At 45.4% G+C, this 23,289-nt stretch overlaps 2 protein-coding genes across 3 annotated transcripts; both read left to right on the forward strand.

The window, feature by feature from the left end:
• Positions 1–4: 4 nt before the first annotated feature.
• On the forward strand, positions 5–23,244 carry DNAAF6 (dynein axonemal assembly factor 6). Of its 2 annotated transcripts, XM_074964390.1 has the most exons (8): positions 5–185; positions 2,130–2,282; positions 3,549–3,660; positions 9,814–9,883; positions 15,442–15,547; positions 18,259–18,355; positions 19,572–19,657; positions 21,777–23,244. In XM_074964390.1, the coding sequence occupies exons 3-8, from the start codon at positions 3,562–3,564 to the stop codon at positions 21,904–21,906; spliced, it is 588 nt and encodes a 195-aa protein (XP_074820491.1). In that variant the 5' UTR covers positions 5–185; positions 2,130–2,282; positions 3,549–3,561; the 3' UTR covers positions 21,907–23,244. The 2 variants fall into 2 exon arrangements, with proteins under 2 accessions (XP_074820491.1, XP_074820492.1); XM_074964391.1 differs by lacking the exon at positions 2,130–2,282.
• On the forward strand, positions 4,904–7,925 carry LOC141993545 (uncharacterized). Its single transcript, XM_074963090.1, has 2 exons — positions 4,904–6,224; positions 6,745–7,925. Exons 1-2 carry the CDS (start codon positions 5,651–5,653, stop codon positions 7,287–7,289), a joined length of 1,119 nt encoding a protein of 372 aa, XP_074819191.1. The 5' UTR covers positions 4,904–5,650; the 3' UTR covers positions 7,290–7,925.
• Positions 23,245–23,289: the final 45 nt, after the last annotated feature.

Genomic DNA, 23,289 nt, shown 5'->3' on the forward strand with positions numbered 1-23,289 from the left:
CGCAGCGTTAAGGGGATCTAGCATGTTACTGATTGAACTTGCTGCCATTCCGCCGTGCTACTGCGGGATTGGCTGAGAGGTCGAGATCCCGCCCTGCACGGGCCCCGTCGGGAGGGGGGAAAGGCGCGCCGCTGCCATGGCAACGGCAGACGCTGGAGACCGCCGCAGTCGTTGGAGATCGCCAGGTACCGAGCCTGGGGAGCGAGGCGCCGGCACCCCGGGCGGGGGGAGTCGGGGAGTGGGAGGGACCCCGGGGGATTGGGGCGGGGAGCGCGGGGGCCAGGGGGTCCCCCCGGGAAGGGAACGGGGACTCGCGGGAGGGACCGGAGCGGAGGGGTCGAGGGCCGGGGGTGACGGAGGAGGGGCCAAGACCCAGGGGAGGCCTTGAGGCGGGAGCTGGGGAGAGGAGGGGGAAAGACGCGGGGCAAGCACGTTGCGAAGGCGTCGGGAGGTGGGACAGAGAGCGGGATCGGGTCGGGCGAAACCCCCGGCGTGCCGAGTAGTACAAGGGGCATCGGCCGCATCGAACCACTTGGCCCCTGTGGCCGCCTCCGCAGGCTCCTGGCTGCCTTCGGGGGGTTTCCCCACATGCCCCCTGCATTTGGGGCATAACGTCCCCCCCCCCACCAAGAGCCGCTCTGTGTGTCGAAGAGTCGAAGGTGTGAGCAGGGGTGAGGTCCATAACCTTTAGCCTGTGGCAGACGGCTCTGAGACCAGGTGCTGTAGCAAAGCTGGAACTATACAGCTCAGACAGTTGACCGCACATGGTTTGAAGTTCTTTGGGAGAAGAAAGAGCAAGATGAGGGTAGTGGGCAGATGCCTGTGCTCAGCCTTGGCCCTGGAGCCGCTGTAAAGGAAATGGGACCTAGCGAGAGCAAAAAGGGGACAATGTCCCTGAGAAAAAGAGGAGAGATACCAAATGCCCAGGCCTATGAGAAATAGTGTAGTCCCAGAATCAGCCAAAGAAAGTGGTCTCTTTTCCACACAACCCCACCATCCACCATGCGTATTGCCAGACACCTTTGAAAGAAAAAGAAGCATCTCCGAAGGGGATAGAAAAGTTACTCGGAGGCCTTGTCTGCACTAACATTTTGCTTCAAATTTCCCACTGAAACATTACCACTGTTTAAGCTCTGGCACTGGTAGCAACAGTGCAAGCATAGTTTAGATAGGCAGCCAGACAGTGTGTTAACTCTGTGGCTAAGAATTTCAAAGGTGGCTGCCAATTTTGCTTGCCTCAATTTTCTGGTGCTCAATTTGAGATATCTTAAAGAGGTCTGATTTTCATACAGTGCTGAGCATCCACTCTCTGAAAAACAGGCCCTTTTAAGATGTCTCAAATTGGGCACCCAAATATTAAAGCACTCAAATCGACTAACCACTTTTGAAAATCTTGTCATAAATTATCTGTACCTTCTCTGTACAGGACTGGATGACACAGCAGTTAAAATAAAGTGGCTGGTTTACATGAGAGCTGTGATAATGACGGCAACAACTAGATGTTTCATGAAAAACAGTCTAGTACAGCTATAGCCTTATATCCTAGGAAAAGGACAATTGATGGAAGAAGAACAAAATGATTCTGTTTGATGCCTGTAGAAAGAGTTTAGGATTAGGTCTCACAGGCTGCGTCTACACAAAGGAATGGAACCATAGATAGCTGATTCAGTGGGATAACACCAGCATAAGAAACATTGGTATTATGCATCAACATTAGTTGTGTTATTTTGTGTGCCATTTTCCCCCTGTGTCCCAATTAGTGCTGTACTACATTGCTGTAGTTGCGTTGCCCTTTGAGTAGCAATCCCACAGTTCCTGGCACAGCTAACTGAAGCAAAAATTTATGGGAGATTTTGAAAGACCTTCTGGGATCCCAAGGGGATTCTGGGAGAAGAGGACAAACAATCATCGTTCACCTCATAAATAGAGCCCTGCAAACCTGTGGCTGTTCACAGATGATGTTTTCAGATCACAGATCAGCTGTGGACACAATTTTGAATCCATGCAGGGCTCTACTCATAAGGTTTAGAGTTGGAGGCTTAGAGAATCAGAGAGTTCGGAAAATGGTAAGTATTTCATCTTCCATAAGATAATCTTTAATATTTTTATGTTATTTTTATTGGTTTTAGGAACTATCTAACTTTATTAATACTATCAAGTGATTATATCTTAAAATAATTATACATAAGTAAGAACAACTGAGAAGTCAAAGTCATCTCCTTATCACAAAAGCCTTCAGCAGATTACATCAAACAGAACAAACAAACTCACCAACATTCACAGTAAGTTATAAGACCATAAAACTTAGCAATTTGCTCACATCAGTAACATCTCTGTAACAGAGGTTGACATCTTCTCTTAGCTGAAATTTAACCCCAATTCCGTAAGGTGTTTAGATGCTTCTGTGATCAATATAAAGAAAGGGGTTAGGGCATGAGGCTACAACTGGGAACACCCAGATTCAAGTCCTTGCTCCACCACAGCCTTCCTGCGTGGCCTTGCTTAGTCTCTCTGTGTCTCAATGCCCCATTTGTAAAATGGGGATAATAGTACTTCCTTAGCTCACAAGTGTTTTGTTAGGATAGCTACATTAAAGAATATGAGGTGTACAGATATTTTCCTTTTACCCCTATTGGTTTGTCTGTATCAATCTTATGTCTTATACTTAGATTGTAAGCTCTTTGGGGCAGAGGCTGTCTCTTTGTTCTCTGTTTGTATCGCATGTAGCACAACGTGGTCCTGGCAGGGCCGGTACAACCACTAGGCAAACTAGGCAGTTGCCTAGGGCGCCAAGTGGTTGGGGGCGGTCAAAAGCGCACTCTGGGGAGGCGGTGGAGCAGAGGTGAGCTGGGGCAGGGGGGTGCAGGGAGGGCTACCTGCAGCAAGTAACGGGGGGCGCACAAGAGAACCGCTCCCCGCCCCAGCTCACCTCTGCTCCGCCTCCTCCCCTGAGCATGCCGCCCCACTGTACTTCTCTCCCTCCCAGGCTTGCGCGCCAAACAGCTGATTGGCGTCGCAAGCCTGGGAGGCAGGAGAAGCAGCGGTGTGCTTGGGGAGGAGGCAGAGCAGAGGTGAGCTGGGGCGGGGAGCTGCCGCACGTGGCTCCCCGGGCCGAGGGAGGGGGCGGCGGGGAGTTGCCACACGGCTCCCCGGGCCGAGGGAGGGAGCGGTGGGGAGCTGCTGCGGGGGGGGGGGGCAACTCAGGGCGGGGGGGGGGACGGAGCTGCCGCAGGGCTGGGGGGGGGCGGACGCAAGGTGGAAGTTTCACCTAGGGCGCGAAACATCCTTGCACCGGCCCTGGGTCCTGGCCCATGAGCGGGGCTTCTTGGGGCCACAATAATAATAAATAATGAGGCAATAGGGGCTAGATAAGTACCTTAGAAAGTTTTCTAACTATCTTGCTTCATAAATAGTAGGATTGGTGTGTGTTTCTGCCCAGAAATGATCACATCTAGAAAACAAACAAAGTGCTTTTGTATTGTTATTTAAAAAAACAAGGAAAAATTTATTGTTCTTTCTTCAGCTGTTATGTTTGTTTCTGTACACAGGTGAGCAATAGATATGGATCTAGACAGTGTTTCCCAATACTCTTCTCTGCAAGCTCTCGCTAAATTGCTTGCTGACCCTCAGGAAGAAGACAATGAAGACAATGACCTTGGGGTGAGTACCTGACAAGAAATAAGGAATACTGTAGTCGCATGGGGCCAAATGCAGGTCTGGTAGAAAATGCTGCAACTCCCATGGAAGTCAAAAGTCCAAGGGCCTGATTCTCCTTTCTCACTGGTTTTACGTTGGTGTAACTCTGTTGACCTCTATGGAGTGATTTTAATTTAATGTAAAAAGAGAATCAAACCTAGAAATCTTTTCAGGTGCTAGACTGATTGAAACAGGAGGAAAATTATTGCAGGGTGGCATTCTACGGAGAGGGAAAAGAAGAAATAGTAGGAAAGCTCATGCTCCTGGGAACAGGAGAGAAATTGAATGCCCTAGTCAAAAGGAAATGAAAACTAGCCTCAAACGCAGACTTAGCCCTCCCTTTCCCCACAGTCTGCTATAGATGAAGGCATTTACTCCTAGAGACAAATGGCTTCATAGGAAGGGATAAAAAGATGCAGCGCAACTTGAGAGTAAAGCCTGTGATAATTGGGAGGAGACTCAGTGTACTAATTATGTGTGTCTCTGAAACATTTTAGAGATAACTGATCGTTGGAGGGGATAGAATTGGGAGAGGTGAGTAAGCATTGCAAGATGAAAAATTTGGAAACAATGATTAAGGAAAGAAACATCTTTGCATTCTTTTACCTAGGTGACAGTCATGGTGTCTGGAAAGTGTACTCTATGCCCATACTATGTTATTGTCACTGTTGTTGGTATCTTCTGAGTGTGCGTATCAGGGGAGTTACGTGTCTGGCCCTGTTTAGGCCACAGCAGGCTAAGCAACCTACAGTGGTCCAAGGAGTCTTCACAACTCTTTGAAAAGTCTGATAGAATCTTGTACATGTTCTGTTATGGCATAAATAAAAATGACAAATGTCTCAGTCCTCTTTCATGACATCGCATCCACTATAGGAGCCAACTGGCTGGCCTTAGAACCTTCTTGTGTAGTAGTCTTCATTTGGGGTTGGATGCAAGTTTCTCAAGATCTACCTTCAATAGCGGGAGGATATGAATCCTCCACACTCCCTAATCATCCCTCAATTCTTCTATATCTGCCTTTGAAAGTTATTATTATGCCTTACTATCTTGTCAGAAAAGAAATCTCGATCATTTGTTTATGTCTTATTAATAAAATGAATAACACTTCTGTGCCAGCAATGGAAAATTGCCCTCAGTGATGCCCATGAAGTCTGTGTCAGTCTTCTTGTATGCTGTGTAGCTGTAGCCATGTTGTCTCCCAGGACATTAGAGAGACAAGGTGAGTGAGGTAATATCTTTTATTGGACCAACTTCAATAAAAGATACTACCTCACCCATTTGTCAATCTTCTTGGTAATTTGGAATATTTGTTTTATTTATTGTCCTCTGCATGTGAAGTGCTTTTATCAAACCAAGAAATTTTTTAGAAAACATAGCAATGGTTCACACTGACTGCCTATTAGCATTACAGTGATTCATCATTTAAAATAAATGTTATTGCCTTGCATGACTGCTGGCGTTAAAAAGACTCTAAATGCTATGATGGGACTGCATGTAGTACACAAAATTGGTATGCAGCATTGTCATGGCAGGCAAAGTGGGACAGTTTTCCCAAGTGCCCCATAGGAAAGATCTCTGAGGCCTGGTCTACAGTATGTGGTTATTTTGGAATTAGCCGAGTTACTTCGAAATAAAACTGATTCCGTCCACGCAACCAAACCAGTTTTTTTGATTTAAAGGGCTCTTTAATCCAATTTCCGTACTCCACCTCAGCAAGTGGAGTAGCGCTAAAATCGAGATTGCAGTTCCAGGTTACAGGTACTGTGGATGCAATTCAACGTTATTGGCCTGCAGGAGCTATCCCAGAATGCTCCCTTGTGACCGCTCTGGACAACACTCTCAACTCCCATGCATTAGCCAGGTAGGCAGTAAAAGCCCCAGGAACTTTTGAATTTCCTGTTTGGTCACCATCAGCACAGGTAGCCATCAGCACAGTCCACCATCACAGGCAACCATGCAGAGTCCACCATCACAAGAAACCACACAGTCCCGGATTCGCAGACAAGCTCCAGCTTGGTCTGAACAGGAGGTACTGGATCTCATCGCATGTTGGGGAGATGAATCTGTTATGGCAGAACTATGTTCCAAAAAAAGAAATGCAAATACGTACATTAAAGTCTCCAGGGCCAATGCGGAAAGAGGTTACTCCAGGGACACAGAGCTGTGTTGTAGAAAAATCAAGGAGCTCAGGCAAGCGTACCAAAAAGCCAGGGAGGAGAACGGGCGCTCTGGGTCACAGCTCCATATATGCCGCTTCTACCGTGAGCTGCATGCAGTTATGGGGGGTGACGCCACCACTACCCCACCACTGTCCGTGGACACCTGCAAGGGGGGAGTAGCACGGAGTAAGGAAGATGAGTTTTTGGAGGACGAAGAGGAGGAGGAGGAGGACGAGGACAGTGCACAGGCAGCAAATGGGGAATCCATTTTCCCTCCTAGCCAGGAACTATTCTTAACACTGGAGCCAATAGTCTCCCCCCACTCCCAAGGCATGCTCCCAGACCATGACCCTGGAGAAGGCACTTCTGGTGAGTGAGAGCTTGATCAGAGCCACACGGTGGGGGGGTGGGGGAAACCCAGCCACGCTGGGCTGTTCGCGTTTAGTTTAAAGGGCTCATCCCTGCTCAGAGCCTCATCAAAGCCACGCGGTGGGTGTGGGGTGGAGGGGACGGTGTTGTGTGAAGCAATCATCCCAGACAGCCTACAGGCCCTCCTTTTATATGGCAAATCCACCAGGCATTGCTTGCTATGGGAAAGGGGGCCCTGCAGTTTGAAAGCATTGAAATGAATGCGGAAGAAGCAGAACCCCGCGGGCCCTCAGGGCTTACCATGGCTGCATGCAAGCTGAATTCTGTTGCCTGGCCGCATGTGATGGCTTACTCACACCAAAGTGGCAGGCACTTCACTATAAGAGGCAAAATGCGACTTTGTACAGAAAGAACATGTGCTGTGTACTATGAATTGCCTGTTTCACTGAGAAAGAGTGTCCCCGTTGTTCTCTAAAATGTATCTTTTAAAATACTACCCTCCCTTTTTCTCCTCCTGCAGTAGGTGTAAATGTTTCAACACGGCCCCTATCTACTCCGTCCCAGAGGCTGGTCCAGATTAGAAGGCAGAAAAAACGAACTTGGGATGACATGTTTGCTGAGCTCATGCAGTCCTCCCGCACTGATAGGGCCCAGCTGAATGCATGGAGGCAAACAATTGCAGAGTCGCGTAAAGCGTTACATGAATACGAAGAGAGGAGGGATGTGCACGATGAGAGCAGGCAGGATGCTATAGTCAGGCTCATGGGGGAGCAAACTGACATGCTCAGCTGTATGGTGGATCTAATGTGGGAAAGGCAGCAAGACCACAGACTGCCACTGCAGCCCCTGTATAACCACCCTCCCTCCTCCCCTAGTTTCATAGCCTCCTCACCCAGACGCCCAAGAACACAGGGGGCGGGAGGCTACGGGGACTCACACAGTCAACCCCAGAGGATTGCACAAGCAGCAGAAAGCTGGCATATCCTAAATTTTGATTTGGTTTCTGGACTTGTCCTTCCCTCCTCCTCCACCCCCTTAACCCAATACCTGCCCTCCCCTGTCTAGCTTCTGATTTCTCTCAATGTTTTGTGCAACAAATAATAAAGAATGGTTTTTAAACAATTGTGACTTTATTTCCTTTCATATATATAGGAGGCGGGTAACTTTAAGAGAACAAACACAACTCTCACACCGTACACTGACCAGTCATGGAACTGGCTTTCAAAGCTTGTCTGATGTGCAGCGCACCCTGCTGCGCTTTTCTAATCGCCCTGTTGTCTGGCTGTGCGAAACTGGCCACCAGGCGAGTTGCCTCAACCTCCCACCCTGCCATAAATGTCTCCCCCTTACTCTCACAGATATTGTGGAGCACACAACAAGCAGCAATTACAATTGGAATATTGGTTGTGCTGAGATCTAACCGAGTCAGTAAACTGCGCCAGCGTGCTTTCAAACGTCCAAACGCACATTCTACCACCATTTTGCACTTGCTCAGCCTATAGTTGAACTGCTCCTTACTACTGTCCAGGGTGCCTGTGTATGGCTTCATCAGCCCTGGCATTAAGGGGTAAGCAGGGTCCCCAAGGATAACTATAGGCATTTCAACATCCCCAACAGTAATTTTCTGGTCTGGGAAGTAAGTTCCTTCCTGCAGCTGTTCAAACAGACCAGAGTTCCTGAAGATGCGAGCGTCATGCACCTTTCCCCATCCCACGTTGATGTCGATGAAACGTCCCTTGTGATCCACCAGTGCTTGCAGCACCATGGAAAAGCACCCCTTGCGGTTTATGAACTGGCTGCCCTGGTGTTCCAGGGCCAAGATAGGGATATGCATTCTGTCTATTGCCCCACCACAGTTAAGGAACCCCAGCGCATTAAAGCCATCCATAGTGGTCTGCACATTTCCCAAAGTCACTGCCCTTGATAGCAGCTGGTCAATGACTGCATTGGCTACTTGCAGCACAGCAGCCCCCACAGTAGATTTGCCCACTCCAAACTGATTCCCGACTGACTGTCGGGCGTTGCAAGCTTCCACAGGGCTATGGCCACTCGCTTCTCAACTGTGAGGGCTGCTCTCATTTTGGTGCCTTTGCACTTCAGGGCAGGGGACAGCAAATCACAAAGTTCCATGAAAGTGGCCCCACGCATACGAAAGTTTCTCAGCCACTGGGAATCATCCCATACCTGCAACACTATGCAGTCCCACCAGTCTGTGCTTGTTTCCCAGGCCCAGAATCGGCATTCCATAGCATGAACCTGGCCCAACACCACCATGATCTCCCAATTGCCACATGCCGTGCTTCTAGGAATGTCTGTGTCCAAGTCCTCATCGTTATCGTAATCACGCTGTCGTCGCTTCCTCACCCGGTTTTGCAGGTATTGCACATACTGCTGGATAATGCGCAAGGTATTTACAATGGTCAAAACTGCAGCGGCGATCTGAGCGGGCTCCATGGCTATGGAGCCTGCATGGATAATCCTGGAAAAAGGATGCGAAACGTAGGAGAGCAGAGTGGCAGTGGAAGAGGTGCTGTTCGGTTCACGGTAGCTGAAAAAAGGCGGGAAATGGTTGTCTTCTGTTGCTTTCACGGAGGCTGGAGCCCAGGACAGACAACATGGAGAAGCTCAGAAGCGCGGCAATAGTGGGAGAGCAGAGTTGGCAGCGGAAGCTGTGCTGCTCGGTTCACGATGTCCAAGCAGAGTTGGCAGCGGAAGCGTTCAATGAGAAAGAGAAAGAGTAGATAGTAGAGATTACATAGGAAGATGAGAGGAAATGAGAGGTGGATTTATAGTAGCAGGAGAGCAGCGGTGCACCGTCTGCTGAAAACAGTATAGCGTCTGCACGCCAAAAAGACGCAAAACGATTGTCTGTCGTAACTTTCACGAAGGGAGGAGCAACTGATGACACACACCCAGAAACACCCAAGAGAATGTTTTTGCCCCATCATGCACTGGGAGCTTAACCCAGAATTCCAAAGGGTGGCGGGGACTGCCGGAACTGTGTGATAGCTACCCACAGTGCACCGCTCCGACATTCAATGCTAGCCTTGGTACTGTGGACGCAGTCTGCCGAATTCACACGCTTTAGTGGGGACACAGAAGACCGAATGTATAAAATAGCTTCCGAAAATTCAAATAGAATAATTTCGAAATAATTTTGTACTGTAGACGTACCGTTAGATGCTAGCACATGTGGCTATAAAGCCATAGTTATGGGGTTCTTGTTTAAATGTAGCACATCAAGGCCATGGTCTCATTGGTGAGAATGAGGCGGGAATTGTTACATAGTGGTTAGAGCAAAGACTGTGACACAAGACTTTTCAGTATTGCCATTGATTTGGACAAATAATTTAACTTTTCTGTGCCTCATTTTCTCCATCTCTAAAATGGGGATGATAATAATGCTTACAGGGAAGTTGTGAAAATGTAATTAAAGTTTGTAAAGCATTCTGATATAGATAGCTATTGTAGATATCCTTTGATGAACAGTTCTCTGTAAATACAAAGTATTATTGCTATTAATTGTTTATTATTATTACTGAGGTGGGCTATGAGAACATTCATTTCAGTTGTATTTGGCTTTTTTTAGTCACATTCTTCTACTGTTAGCGCCATGGGTCCTGGGAATATCGGACCAGCAAAGAAAGCAGAGCCTACAGGTAAGTTGAGTTGTAATAGAATGGTGTCAGCAAAGACAGGGATCCACCATTACACTACCACAATAAAATAACCGTAATAGCAGCTGCCTCTGACATAGCTCGTCTCAGCTATGACTGAGGGTGGTTGCTTTCAGGGCTGGCCCACAACATTTTGGCACCTGAGGCAAGGAGCTCAAATGCCGCCCCCCAATGCCCCTCACTTGGGCCAAAACTTTGAAAGGTCTCAATTCTGCCTTCTTCCTGTTCTACTCCTCTCATGGTACTGCTCTGCTACCTACCCCAATAAAGGAGAACTAACAACTTAAAATGCCTTGTTCAAAAATTTTAAGTAACACTTAACTTTCAAATGCCTGAACAGCAAATGTAACTTTTCTTGTCTGCATAGTAAACACTGGCATTTTTATCTGTTTGAATAATCAAAGTGGTGCTTTCCGTGCCTTCTTGGTTGCAAAGATTTGAACTGCTTCCTGCTGAAGGTCCACAGTCTGTGCCAGCTCATGCTCTATTGAGGTGGTTGCAAGCCCGACCAGCCTCTCCTGTGTCACTGTGGACCGTAGATGTGTTTTTATTAACTTCAGCTTGGAGAAGCTGCGTTCTCCACTGGCAACGGTTATAGGAAGTGTTAGAAGTATGCACAGAGCAACAAAAGCATTTGGAAAGAGGGTGGTCATCTTATTTGTGCACATATATTCCAGAACAGCATTTGGAGTTGATCCTGCTGAAATGTATCTTGAAAGGGCTTTCAGTTCATCACCTAAATTACTCGCATCAATATCGCACATGTCATCATGTGTCAACACTGTCTCTAGTGCCCTGCATTGCTGGTGTAGGTCTTCTTCAGCTACAGTGAGGAGTTTTGGAATATCCTACAACATCCCAAATATACTGCTGTGTTCCCTGAGCTGCATGAAACGTTCTTCAACCGACTGTATTGCACAATCTAGCACCTGGTTAAAGAATTCAACTTTGAATTGTTGATTGGGGTCTCTTATGGGATTATCCCGTGCCTCGTAATCAAAATGTCTTCTTCTTCGGTGACTCTTGTATACTTGAATGGGTGGGAAAATAGCTTCAGTGTGAAGTTCCTCTGCCAACTTCTGTGCACTCTTCAGAACATTTTGAAATCCCCCATCTGACTGGTAAGACTGTAGGCATGACTTTGCTTTGTCCAGTTGTTCCATTGCTCCAGATATATCAAGGTCAACACCTTGGAGTCTCTTGCTTACAACATTTATTTCAAACAGTATGTCATGCCACTACACTAAGCCACACAGAAATCTGAAGTTAGGTATGTTTCTGGTGATTCCATTTCCCTCTGCCACTGTTCTCCCATGAACAGTTCCTGTCATAGCATTATCCTCCATAATGGCAACTATGGCATCATCTATCTTCCCAATTTGGTGTTTGATAGGCTTTATTGCCTGCACTCGACTTTCCAATCATGTGGCACTCAGTGGTTTCAGTGTCAGAAAGGATGTTCCCAGATGTTGTTTCAAAATTTGCCATCGATGAGTTGATGCAGAGAAAAATACATAGATGCTTTGAATTACATTAAAAAATTCAGCAGCTTCACTAGAAGCTGATTCTGCATCACTGACCACCAAGTTCAATGAATGAGAACTGCATGGGACAAAAAAAGCTCAAGGGTTTAACTCTCAGATCCGTGGTCTGCACTCCTCTGTTCTTTCCTCTCATGTTGGCACCAGTATTATAGCCCTGACCTCTCATGTCAGCTATTGCAATTCCCATATCTTCCAGCTTTTTAAGAAGCACATTTGTCATACCAGCTCCTGTAGTATCATCAATGTCAATAAATTCTAGAAAATGCTCTCTGTCAGTCACCATTGCAGGGACATTTTCACTAGGTTCTGTTGTTGTTACAAAACATACCATTAGTCATTTGTTCCACATGGCTGATGTCAGGTGTGCAGTCCAGAATAACAGAGTAATATCTTGCTGACTTCAGATCTGCCACAATCTTCTGTTTGACTTTTGTTGCCAGTAACTGTATGATCTCATTTTGAATTGTTTTTCCAAGGTAGTGGTGTGTGCAGATTTCTTGGGTGGTGACTCTTCTTAGATGCTCCTGGAGTACAGCATCAAACTCAGCCATCAGCTCCACAATTTTAAGGAAGTTTCCATTGTTTGGCACATACAGCTGATCTGAAGTGCCTCGCAGTGCTAGGTTTTGGGTAGCAAGCATTCTCTCAATAGCAATGAGCCTTTTCAGAACATTTTGCCAGTAAAGAGACTGCAATGCAATCTTCTCATGATGCTGATCATCTATGGTGGCCTTTAACTTTAGTTTCATCTCAAGCTCTTTCCACCTATGGAATGCTCTCTGTTGATTTGCTGCCTTCTCATGGCATGCCAGATTTCTAGCCAGATTTTTCCAGTCCTTTGTTCCTGTAGAACCCAATGCGGCTGGAACATTAGACTGGAAGAGTTTGCAACAAAAACAGGATGCAGCACTCTGGTTTTTTGCGTACATAAGCCATGGGCTTTCCACTTTGTCACAATTGGGGATTTCACGCCAGTAATGTGTTGGGTGGAAACTTCTGTTTTCATTGTCTTTGAGGAACATGAAGTTTTTCACTTGCTGTGGCCCATGCAGTACAAGGAAGTCCCTTAGGCTACTGCTCAGGTGGGTCCACAGTCCTGGATCATCTAGACTTAAGGAACTAAACTCAGCAGCAGCTGTTTCTTGCGCCTCCACCACACTCTCCTCTGATCTACACTTTTTTTCAGGAATGTGCATGGTTACATCCATTTGAGATGGAGATATGGATGCTGCTGTAGCTGCCAGGTCACCTGCACTCTGACTAACTGGAAGATCAGGCATCTCCTCACCACTCACATCCTCACTGGGGCCGGAAGGCTCACCATGAACATTTGTGTTTATGTATCTTAGGAGAGCTCCTTCCTGCTTAAATAGAAAAGCTTCCTTTGCTTTCTTTCTTTTTCTGAATGCTGCCCCAGAGGGGCATTTTCTTCTTTTACTCATGACTGCTGTTCTGTGCCAGCTATAGTGGCTCTCAACACTCAGTTGAAGGGGACAAATGAGCAGGCTGGTAGCAGAGCCTGAGTGAGGGACGATATCAGTGTCTTAAGGGCCTAACTGGCTCCTACTACTTCAGTTGACTGCCTGTTCTCCTCAAGTGGGTTCAGGGAAGCAGCAGGAAACAGGAAGCTCCCTGAGAAGCTGGTGTTAATCAGTCCAGGCTCCTGGGGGTGCTAGAGAGGTACATAAGAAGCTCCTCCTCCTCTCTCTCCCTGCAGCTCCTGCTGCTTTCTGTTATTCCCTCCTACCTTTTCTCCTGCTTATCTGTTATGTCTCGTGCCCTCCTTCCTCCAGCATAGCACTCCACCATCTCTGTGCATCTAGAGCAGAGAGAATACATATGCACCAGCAGCAGACACAATTTTCTACACTCTGGGTCCTAGTGGTGCCCTCTCACAGTCTGGCACCTGAGGCGGTCGCCTCAGTTCACCTCATGGTAAGCCCAGCCCTGGTTGCTTTCCTCTTTGTTGAGAGGGGAACAATAATATTTTACATGTACATTATATGGCACTTTTTAACCTGAAGGATTGAAACACTTTATAAACTCTGTACATACAGTGCCACTGAAATGTAGCATATCTGAGATGGAGCGTGTCCGCCACAGAAGACAGCACACTGCCCTGTTATGGGACAAGGGGAAATATTGGCAAACTATTCTTACAAAAAGTGCTGTGGAATCTTTAATGCTCACACAAAGCAGACAACAGCTTTGTTTTTAGAGCTCATCTTCACATAAACTGCATGGAACTAGTTTATCCACCCAATAAGGAGGAGAAGCTACTACCCCACCATGAAACCATAGACACCTTCCTCACCTCCCCCCCCCCCCCCCGCAAAAGTCACACAAACCCATTTAGGAAAAAGCTTGAGAGAAGAACTGAGCCTTAACTCTGTGCGCTGAAGATCAACAAACTCAAACTGTGCCAGAGTAAGGGGAAAGGAAATTCCTCATTCAAGGTACCCCTCATAGAACATGCTGTCTCCAGTCCTCAGTTGGGAAATTGGAAATTGCAGCACAAGTGGTGACAACAACTCCACTGGTCACATGTAAAGAGAGAGGCAGGCTCTCAGACAGCTGGAACCTAAGTCCTCTAGGGTCTTATGCATTAATGTCAACACCTTGAATTACATCCAGAAAAAAAAAGAAAAAGAAAGTCAGTGCAGTCTTTGCAGAATGGGTGTAGTATCCTTCCTGCTGCTATCAGACAGTTGGGCAGCTGCATTATCCACCAGCTGTACCATTTGCATAGTCTTCAAGAGTGGCCCAATAGTAGTGACAGGTTTCAGAGTGGTAGCCGTGTTAGTCTGTATCAGCAAAAACAATGAGGAGTACTTGTGGCACCTTAGAGACTAACAAATGTGTTTGGGCATAAGCTTTCGCGGGCTAAAACCCACTTCATCTGATGCATGGAGTAGAAAATACAGTAGGCAATTATATATACACAGTACCTGAAAAAATGGGAGTTGCCTTACTAAGAGTGGGTCAGTTCTAACAAGATAATTCAATTAAAGTGGAAGTGGGCTATTATCAACAGGAGGAAAAATCACTTTTGTAGCGGTAATCAGGGTGAGCCATTTCAAACAGTTGACAAGAAGGTGTGAGTAACAGTAGGGGGAAATGAGCATGGGGAAATTAGTTTTTAGGTTTTTTTCATGTACTGTGTATATATCTCTGCCTACTGCATTTTCCACTCCATGCATCAGATGAAGTGGGTTTTAGCCCAGGAAAGCTTATGCCCAAATACATTTGTTTGACTGTAAAGTGCCGCAAGTACTCCTCGTTGTTTGTGCCAATAGCAGTGAGTCATTCCAGAGGTCACAATGACATGGAGAACTGCAGTGAGAGCTGTGTCTAAAAGAAACAGTCGCAAATATAACAAAGATGCTTTTAAACATTGTTTCTGCTTAGGAATCCAGAAACAATCAGGAAGCCAAAAGAACCCCAACCTATATACTGGATGAAGGGAAGACACGTCCCTTCAATAATAGGGATAGATACCATCCCTGCCATATTCCCTATATGCTTTTTCCCAGTGTACATCATCACCTTTGTTTTGCATATCCCCAAGGATTTATGAAAAGGACTGTGATATATTGTGCTGTTTATAAATGAGAGGAGAAAGGGGATCCCTTTACAAATCATTTCTGCTCACTTAAAATCCTATTTGGAGAAGTCTCAGTATCCTGTAATCCCTTTAGATTTCACCCATCCCAATTTGAGGAATGCCTGATGTTTTGTGACGTGGAGCAGAATGTTCCCTGACTTGTTCCACACACAGGGTGGGCAAAAGAGAGTAAAGTTTATGGAAATAAAAAATCGCCTCTTTTTCTAAATCTCCACTTAGATTGTGGGTAGGTAGATCCTAGGGAGACTAGGAATACCGTGAAATATCTTTTATCAAACAACCACACCATGGTTAAACACAGCAACCCTAGAAAGACAGACCTATCCTAGAAGCTTACAGTATCAAATTCTCTCTTTCATCCCCTCTCCTAGTCACCCCTGATGTGAAGTCTGGAAATAGTAAAGATATCTGGAATACAGAGGAGGTGCCAGAAGGATCAGAGTTTGATGATATCTGGGATCCAAGGGAACAGCCAGAGTAAGTGTAACAGAGCTAAAACTGTGTGCATGGGTTTTGTGTAGCTGAAATACAAGCATGTTCTGCATAGCATATATATTGTGTTTACAACAAAACACACACTACTGAAAAGCTTGTGTCATGGAAGGGCAGAAGGGATGTACACTAGGGGTACGTTTCACTGCAATGTAAGCCCAGGGTTAGTGGGACTCGAGTCAGCTGACCCTTGTTAGGGAACCTTGGGCTTTGAGGATCTACACTGTGTTCTACCCCTACGTTAAGTCTTTTCCAAGTGATGCGTGAACCTTGGGCTCTGGCATCCACATTGCAGTGCACAGACCCAAGTCAAAGTAACCATATCCCAGAGTCCCTAATGCCCCCAACTTCCGCAGCTCTAGAACTGTGGTGCGGTGTGGGAAAACTTTACTGCCCACCCTGCATGTTACTAGGAAGCAGCTTGCTTTGCAAAAGGCTGGATCGGTTTGCTCTCCATTGCAAACCCAGGAGACTCTCTGATAGTATGCTTGCAGATCGGTGATCAGAACAGAATGGGTTAATGCTAACCTGAGCTGCTCCTATTTGCAAAATGGGGGTGGCTTCTTTTTTCAGTAGAGTGGATTGTAAACTGTTGGAAATTGTCCCATGGAGTTGTGGGATACTGACTCCCATGACCCGAGTCAAATAGGGTTGTATCAACACTGCAAACCAATAGGGCTCGGACCTTGGGTCTTGGCTTAACTCAAGCTTGGACCCTTCAGCCCTGCAGGATCCTGGGACCCTGGGTCTGAGCCCTAGATTAGCACAATTGCAGTGTAGATGCACTGTAGACATATCCTGATGGGCTTTGCCTCCAAAGCAGCAACAATTAAAAAGTGACTTTAATCTCTTCTGTGGGGGAGACCTTCTAATCTCATTACTGAAATTTGGAGTCTGTTATCCCTGTTATAAGATTATTCCTAGTGTCAGATGCTTGTGTAAAGTAGGATTAGGAGGGAAAGGAGGCCAGTGCCAAAATTTATTAGCCTTCATACATGCCAAGTTTGTATACAACATTACTGAATTTACCTGCTGCTTTTATGACAGTACGTGAGAGTTCCATTCTTTTGATAATGCTGTACTGTATGGGGGTCTTTGGATTTATATTTATATTGCAGGGAATTAAGTGCTTTAGAGGCAAATACCTGCTGTTGGAGCAGTATTTTACAGGCAATGTTACTTTTCTAATGGATGGCATTCAGTCAGAGATGGATTGTAAGAGGACAGCCTAAAAATACTAATAGACTTCTTCCTTCCCCACCTCAAATAAAGCATTCTTAAGTAGATGCTGTCATGTAGTTTAGGTTGGAAAGTGCTCTGAAGTGCTCTGGAAAATTCTCCAGCTCCAAGGGGTCAGCTAATCCAAAAGGCAGCCTTTACATTTATTATCACAAAATATTGCATCCCTGAGGGCCAGATCCTCCGTTGGTGTAAATTGGAGTAGTTTCATTGAAGTCAACAGAACTACACAGTGTATACCTGATTGAAGATCTGGCCCAGAATTTCCACTTTTCTCTGTGCATAAATACAATTAGCCACTCAGTTGCCTGATCTAAAAACTAGGCTGATTTTTCCCCTTTAAAATTAGACCTTAAAAATGAACGTTTTTGACAGTCCCCTATTTAGCCTCCACTTATGCACCCACATACATTTGTGCACACATTTTTATTTAAAACTATGACTTCTATTGTCCTGTCGAGGTAAGGTAAATTTGTCCAATGCTGATATGAACCAAACTCTCTGGACTCATTCAGTCTCTACTGAAGGAGGTATATCTTTTCTTTAGCCCTGAGCAATTATGTACTGTGTAGCACAAATAAAATGAGAGTATAAATCTTTGTAATAGTTCATCAAATTAATGCATGGAAAAAGCCTTGAAAGATAAATCTAGAGCTGTTATTAGATAGATTTTACACTGACTGAGAGACTAGAATTGTGTTACATGCATGCATGACCACTGGAGATGAAAAAAGAGCTTCTTTCCATACAACCTTTCAACAGTCTGGAGAAATTGCTCTATTTATTTTGCTCAATTTACTAAGAGTGTTACATGTTCTAAATACAATCTTCAGTTGTGTTTCCTCATTCATTAAAGACCAACAGAAAGAGAACATAGAATTCCAGATTTTGCTGCATTCTGAATTAGACAGACTGATTTGGAGAGAAAAAAATCAATGTATGTAAAATGGAATATCATTAAAATTAGCAGAGAAAGCTATATTATTTTTGGGCTCCAGGAGCCAAATGATGGACAGAAAATTGTTTGCAACTTAATTACTTGACTGCATCCTTTTAAAATTTTTCCCCCAGGGGGCTATCTAGGAGATCTAGGAGATAAATATCACATCCACATGGTTCAATTTCCACCCCCAGTGTCTTATTCCCTGGTCCTGCAAAGGTTGATTGTGCTGTGGAGGCAGCATGCCCAGCATCTGGTGACAAGTGAAGGGTGACTTATTGTTCATCATGAGCCCTCCAGCCAACTGTGAGAGACAGTGATAGTTATGAATAGAGTCCCAAGCCAGGTGTCCCTTTGAAGGGAATGTAAAATGGAGGAAAATGGGGAATCTCAAGAGTGCCAGCAGAGATAAAAGGACCTATATTCCCAGAAGAAACAATATTATACTCTTCTTCTCCTGCCCTCCCTTAACATGGAGATTCATACAGGGTTTGATGACCAGTTTTGTCTCTGCTAGGTATGAGATTTTATTCAAGCAACAGGTGGGAGCGGAGGACATCTTCCTGGGGATGAGCAGAAAGGACCCTTCCACAGCCTGTTGCGAGGACATGCTGGTGAGCATGAATCACATCTCCAGTCCCTTCTCCTTCCCCTTTCCTCACTGTCTCCTTCAATGTAGCACATACCTACACAGCAGCTCTATTACTGTCTTTGGAACTATGCAGGATCTGCTAAGTAGCTTTCAGTGAATCTGCCATTGCCACTGCCCTGAGTAGTCATGCAGCTCCTTGAGAGCTGGATATATTCCGAAAATACACAACCTGCCCAGTTCTTTGGGCCAGGTTCAGACCTGGTGTAAGTGGATGCAGGTCCAACTGGATGTTACACCCACTTACCTATAACCCTGTGTGGTTGGGGTTTTTTTTACACTTGCATAAACTCATTGAAGTGATAGTGCAGTTAAAGAATAGACTGTGTCACAGCCAGGTCGTGGGTGGCCAGACCTATTAGAGCCAGAGTCCACAGTCACGAGACAGGAATCAGCTGCATCAGGATACCAGGAGGTCAGAAGCAGGATACAAACTGGAGATCAGCAACCACAAGTCAGATGCCAAGAGTCTCAAGCCAGGTTAGGGTGTTAGAGGAGCAGGAGCAGGATGGAACCCAGTTGTTCAAACAACTTCCCGTTCCTGCTGCTTGCTTACATAGGACCAGTGGGCCAATCAGCTGCTCTGGGACTCCACCAGTCAGTGCTCAGGGGCAGAGCCTCATACTAGGGCTGGACTTCATGTGGCCCAGGTAAGCTACTGTTAGCAGACCACCAGTGGGAGGGTTGAGTGTGGCTGCTCCAATGAACCCTATGGGCCTGGGTTTGAGAACTGTGGGTCATGACACTGTGTGAAGTAGTGGAACATTACAACATTGTGACAGCCCTCAAAGTCACAGGTATCTGAACCTCTCACCTTACTATATAAGATCAGTGACCTCCTTCATCTGCAACATTCATGTGTATTTTATTCTAGTTGGTATAAGGTGCTCCAGGCCTTTACCAGAGCAGGGGCTTTCAGTGACTTCAAAATATCTTTCACGTAGGCTTTCAACTCCGGATTTGTGTAGAGGGTAGTGGTATCTGCAGACTTCATGAAACCATTGAAAGAAATTATTACTACAGCATCTTTCTTCTGGTAGAAATCACCTCTGCTAAATGCTGGCCCTGATCGTCTATAGACCATAGTACTGCAAAGCTCATCCCAGCTTCCAGTGCATCTCTAGATTCCCCCTGCCATTACCTCTCCCACACTTCTGTCTTACTTGTACCTGTCCTTTCAGATTAAAATCAAACTGCCAGATACAAGGTCCTCGGACATTACACTTGACATCCAGGACAAGATTCTTGACCTTCGAACCCCAAAAAAGTAAGTGAAGCAGAATTGTTATAAGTTTTCTCTGTAATGGAATTTAACAAACGCTTTAGGGGAACGCTCAGCAGCATGCAAAGGTGATGATGCAGATGTGATTATTTAATTGCAAGGAAAAATACAGATAGATGGAAACCCAGCCATTATTAATTTGTTAGATTAATAGTGGGCTGGGTTTGGGGCCCCTAAGACTAACATCTCTGGAAACCTCTATAATCCTTCTCTGACAAGGATAGCCTTAAAACAGCAAACCCTATGGGCCAAAATTGTAGTCTACAAAATTGGGCCTACAGTTCTGAATGCCTACTTGGTTATTTGGCCACAAATGCCCAGTGTACATGCATACAGCTGTGCACACACAAAGATGGAGGGCCATCTGCAAGTTGATCCAAGAGGTGTGATCTGGATTAAGGCCAGAGGAAAGTTGTCCCTAATAGGCTAACTATATAATACCACATGAAGGGCCAGCTTCGTATCCTTCCAAAACCATTTCAAGCTCTGCATAACCTTTTATATACAGAGATCAGATGTTTTCCCTATCTTCCACCAACACGAAAGTGTTTTGGGTATCCATGATTAACATATACGCACAGCTCATATTCTTCCCATATTGAAAAGATCCAAACAGCCCCAATGTTTATTTTTAAGTTGATGCACAAATACACAGAGCTTCAAAGCACATATTTTGATAAATACTAAAGAAAAATTTTATTTTAAATATTAAAAAAAATAGGAATTGCCACACGGGAAACAAAAGTCCGTAGGGCCTTCTGAGCACTGTTCAGACCCACTGAAGCCAATACAGTTATACCAGGCATGAATTTGACCAAAAGACCTATGAATACTGGAAGGTCACACTAAATGTGGCCACCAAATTTTCCCTTCTGAAATGCAACACTAGTCTTTGAAAGTGATGCCAGTCAAAAAGCAGGAGAAATGCATATTAAGCCAGCAGCCACTAGCTAGGCAAAAACCCCTAGTTGGCAAAATCAGACATCTAAGTATAAAACTGCAGCTGTAGGGAAACCTCAACATGCTGTTTCTCTTGTGATCCAGTTTCATTAGTGAGTCAGGGATTTGCCATATCTTCTTTGCTTTGAGACATTGCAAGTCCTGAATCCAGCAAATGAAGAGATTCTCAGTAAATCTAAAGGCTATATAGGGCACTATCTGAGCTAGTGTTGATTTCCCAAGTGTAGATGCAATTCCTTGCACTATGAAAGAAAGAAAGATTTTCAGTCCTATATCTTCGAATGCATCCAGTAAATGCTGGACACAGCTGAAGTGGGGGAGCACAAAGGAACTGTGCCCAGCTTTCTGGTCCTGGGGCTGGTTCTGTGTCAGTCCACTGTAAAGCTGCTTTAGGCTGCTCTGAACTATGCCAGCTCCCAGTGGCCCATTCCAGCAGCCAGGGCACAGGGAATTCGGACTACACCCCTCTCTCAGCAACCCCTACTACTGCAGAGGGCCTGGAGGGGCATGATGTAGAACCAACATAGCTTAGAGCCTTGTTTAGAGCAGCCATGAGACTTCGCTGACTCTATGTAGCCAAGGATTCCCCCATGCTTGAAGTAATCCTTGGCTAGCCAGACCCCTTGGGATCATGGTCTCTTGTGTCATTGGGGTGGCCAAAGCTTTTAATCAGGATGCTCCTATTATTTTTCCTTCATTGGGGAAGCTAGGTTACTGCTCCCTGTGCTACATTTTCTTCAAACACATGTTCAGACTGTATGCATTATTCAGATTTTTACCACTGTGACAGCACTGTGGATGTGAGTCATTCTCACTCTGCATCTAAAATGCACCGCTATGCAGCAGCAAGAGCTGTGAGAGGCCCGGCAATCCATTACTGGAAATCTTTGTCAGAGCACAAAGCCAAGAGTGTGTTGAGACAGAACCAGATTTGGAATAATTCGAGGGCCCAGTGGGACAGAGCCCCAGTAGTTCAGTGAGTCCCACCACCTCACACTGTCCCACCACCTCACACTAAATTAACGTGACCCATCACATTCTGGTTTCTAAATAGCAAACACTAGCCTGGCACTAGTAATTTGCATTCCCTTCTCTAGTGCCTACTTAGGGCTGAGGCTGAAAAATCCCATTTCCTGTTTTCTAGGAAGCTGCTACTGCATCTCCCCCACCCTGTGGACAGCAAGAATGGCAAAGCTTGTTTCATGTCAGAAAAGGAGACCCTGGAAGTCACCTTGAGGATGAAAAGAGAGTTTGACTTCATCAACTTTGCCTAAGGGAAAATGGGGAACGTTTTCAAACAGCGATCTATATGGCTACCTGTTTGATAGCCAAACGTTGGCCTATTCCCCTTGGGAATGGTTCAGGAAGGATAGATCCTTCCACTGGAACTCCTGGTTGTGCAGTTAGGCAGTGTAATGAACCACCCCATTTGTCTATTGGAGGTGAATAGGAATCAGAGGTGTCTCTGAGCAAGTATAGTATAGTATTTCTATCTCTGTGCAATTCTATCTCTGAGCTTGGGATCCCAGCCTTACCATATAAATTCTCAGAACCTCTGAATTTTCTCTGAACTCATCTTGGTGTGTGAGTGTGACCCAGAACACCAGCTGTAATGGCCAATGGAACAGGACTGCGAGACACCTTTTCTGCCTCCTAGATAAAATCCTGCTGAGTTCATGGATGGAGATGATTCCATCTTTAGCCTCTCATGGAACTCAAGTGTTTGTTGTACGGGTTTCCCAGGTTAAGCTTGATCTTCCCCTGTTAGATAGCACTCATCATTCCATATCTCAGAAAGGAGATGGCTGTGAGTATGTGTTTTGGAATAGAAGCCATGGATCTGATCCAAAACCCATTGAAGTCAATGGAAACACACCTAATGACTTCACTGAGCTTTGGATTAGGCCTTAGATAGTGGTGCATCACTTGGTCTAGAGGGCAGGACCTAGACCAGACATATGTATTTGGTTTGAATTATTTGTCACTGGGTTGCTGCTGTTAATGTGATGCTGTAGTCTACACTCCATGAATAATTAAAATGTTACTGCTATCTAACTAAAATGCTTGCATTGACACCTTTTTGGGGAGATCAGGCCCTGAAACCAAAACATATAATGACTGGGGAAAAATGGGACAAATTTACTCGGTCAGTTTGGTTTCCAAATCTTGTAAAGAGCCATCATACCGAGGTTCAGTTTTAATTTACAGATAGGTTGATTCATTATAACAATGTGCATATTTGTAAAGCACCATTACAGTTAAAAATAGGAATGTAAGTGTGGAAACAGGGTTAAAGGATTTAAATATAGGCCTCTTAGTTGTAAGAAACAGAGCAACTGTCATGCTAAGTCTTAGCCTAATATTGCGGGACCTGTAGAAGCAGGGCTTACGTCAGAAGCGGGTGGGAAGACAGCAGAGTAGAGTCAGCGTGACCCCGCCTTGAGATAGCGATGTTTTGAGAACAGAAGTGAGAAAATACAGGAATGGGCAGGACATAACATAAACAAACTGCAGATGTTTTTAATTAATGCATGCCACTAAAATGTATAAATGGTTGTGTGATATTGCTTGTACTTTGAAGAAACTGAGGAAGAGATGCTCCTATCAGCTGTATTCTTCCCTTGCAATTGCTCAAATAAAGCTGTCTCTGATTTTGT

The sequence above is a fragment of the Natator depressus genome, chromosome 9 (genome assembly GCF_965152275.1).
Source record: "Natator depressus isolate rNatDep1 chromosome 9, rNatDep2.hap1, whole genome shotgun sequence".
Lineage (NCBI taxonomy): Eukaryota > Metazoa > Chordata > Testudines > Cheloniidae > Natator > Natator depressus.

Excerpts from the sequence above, each read along its gene's own strand:
- DNAAF6 (XM_074964390.1), top strand. The coding sequence starts at position 3,562 with ATGGATCTAGACAGTGTTTCCCAATACTCTTCTCTGCAAGCTCTCGCT. Across the intron at positions 9,884-15,441 it reads AAAGAAAGCAGAGCCTACAG|TCACCCCTGATGTGAAGTCT; the intron begins GTAAGTTGAGTT and ends CCCCTCTCCTAG. Across the intron at positions 18,356-19,571 it reads CCTGTTGCGAGGACATGCTG|ATTAAAATCAAACTGCCAGA; the intron begins GTGAGCATGAAT and ends CTGTCCTTTCAG.
- LOC141993545 (XM_074963090.1), top strand. The coding sequence starts at position 5,651 with ATGCAGAGTCCACCATCACAAGAAACCACACAGTCCCGGATTCGCAGA. Across the intron at positions 6,225-6,744 it reads CCCTGGAGAAGGCACTTCTG|TAGGTGTAAATGTTTCAACA; the intron begins GTGAGTGAGAGC and ends CTCCTCCTGCAG.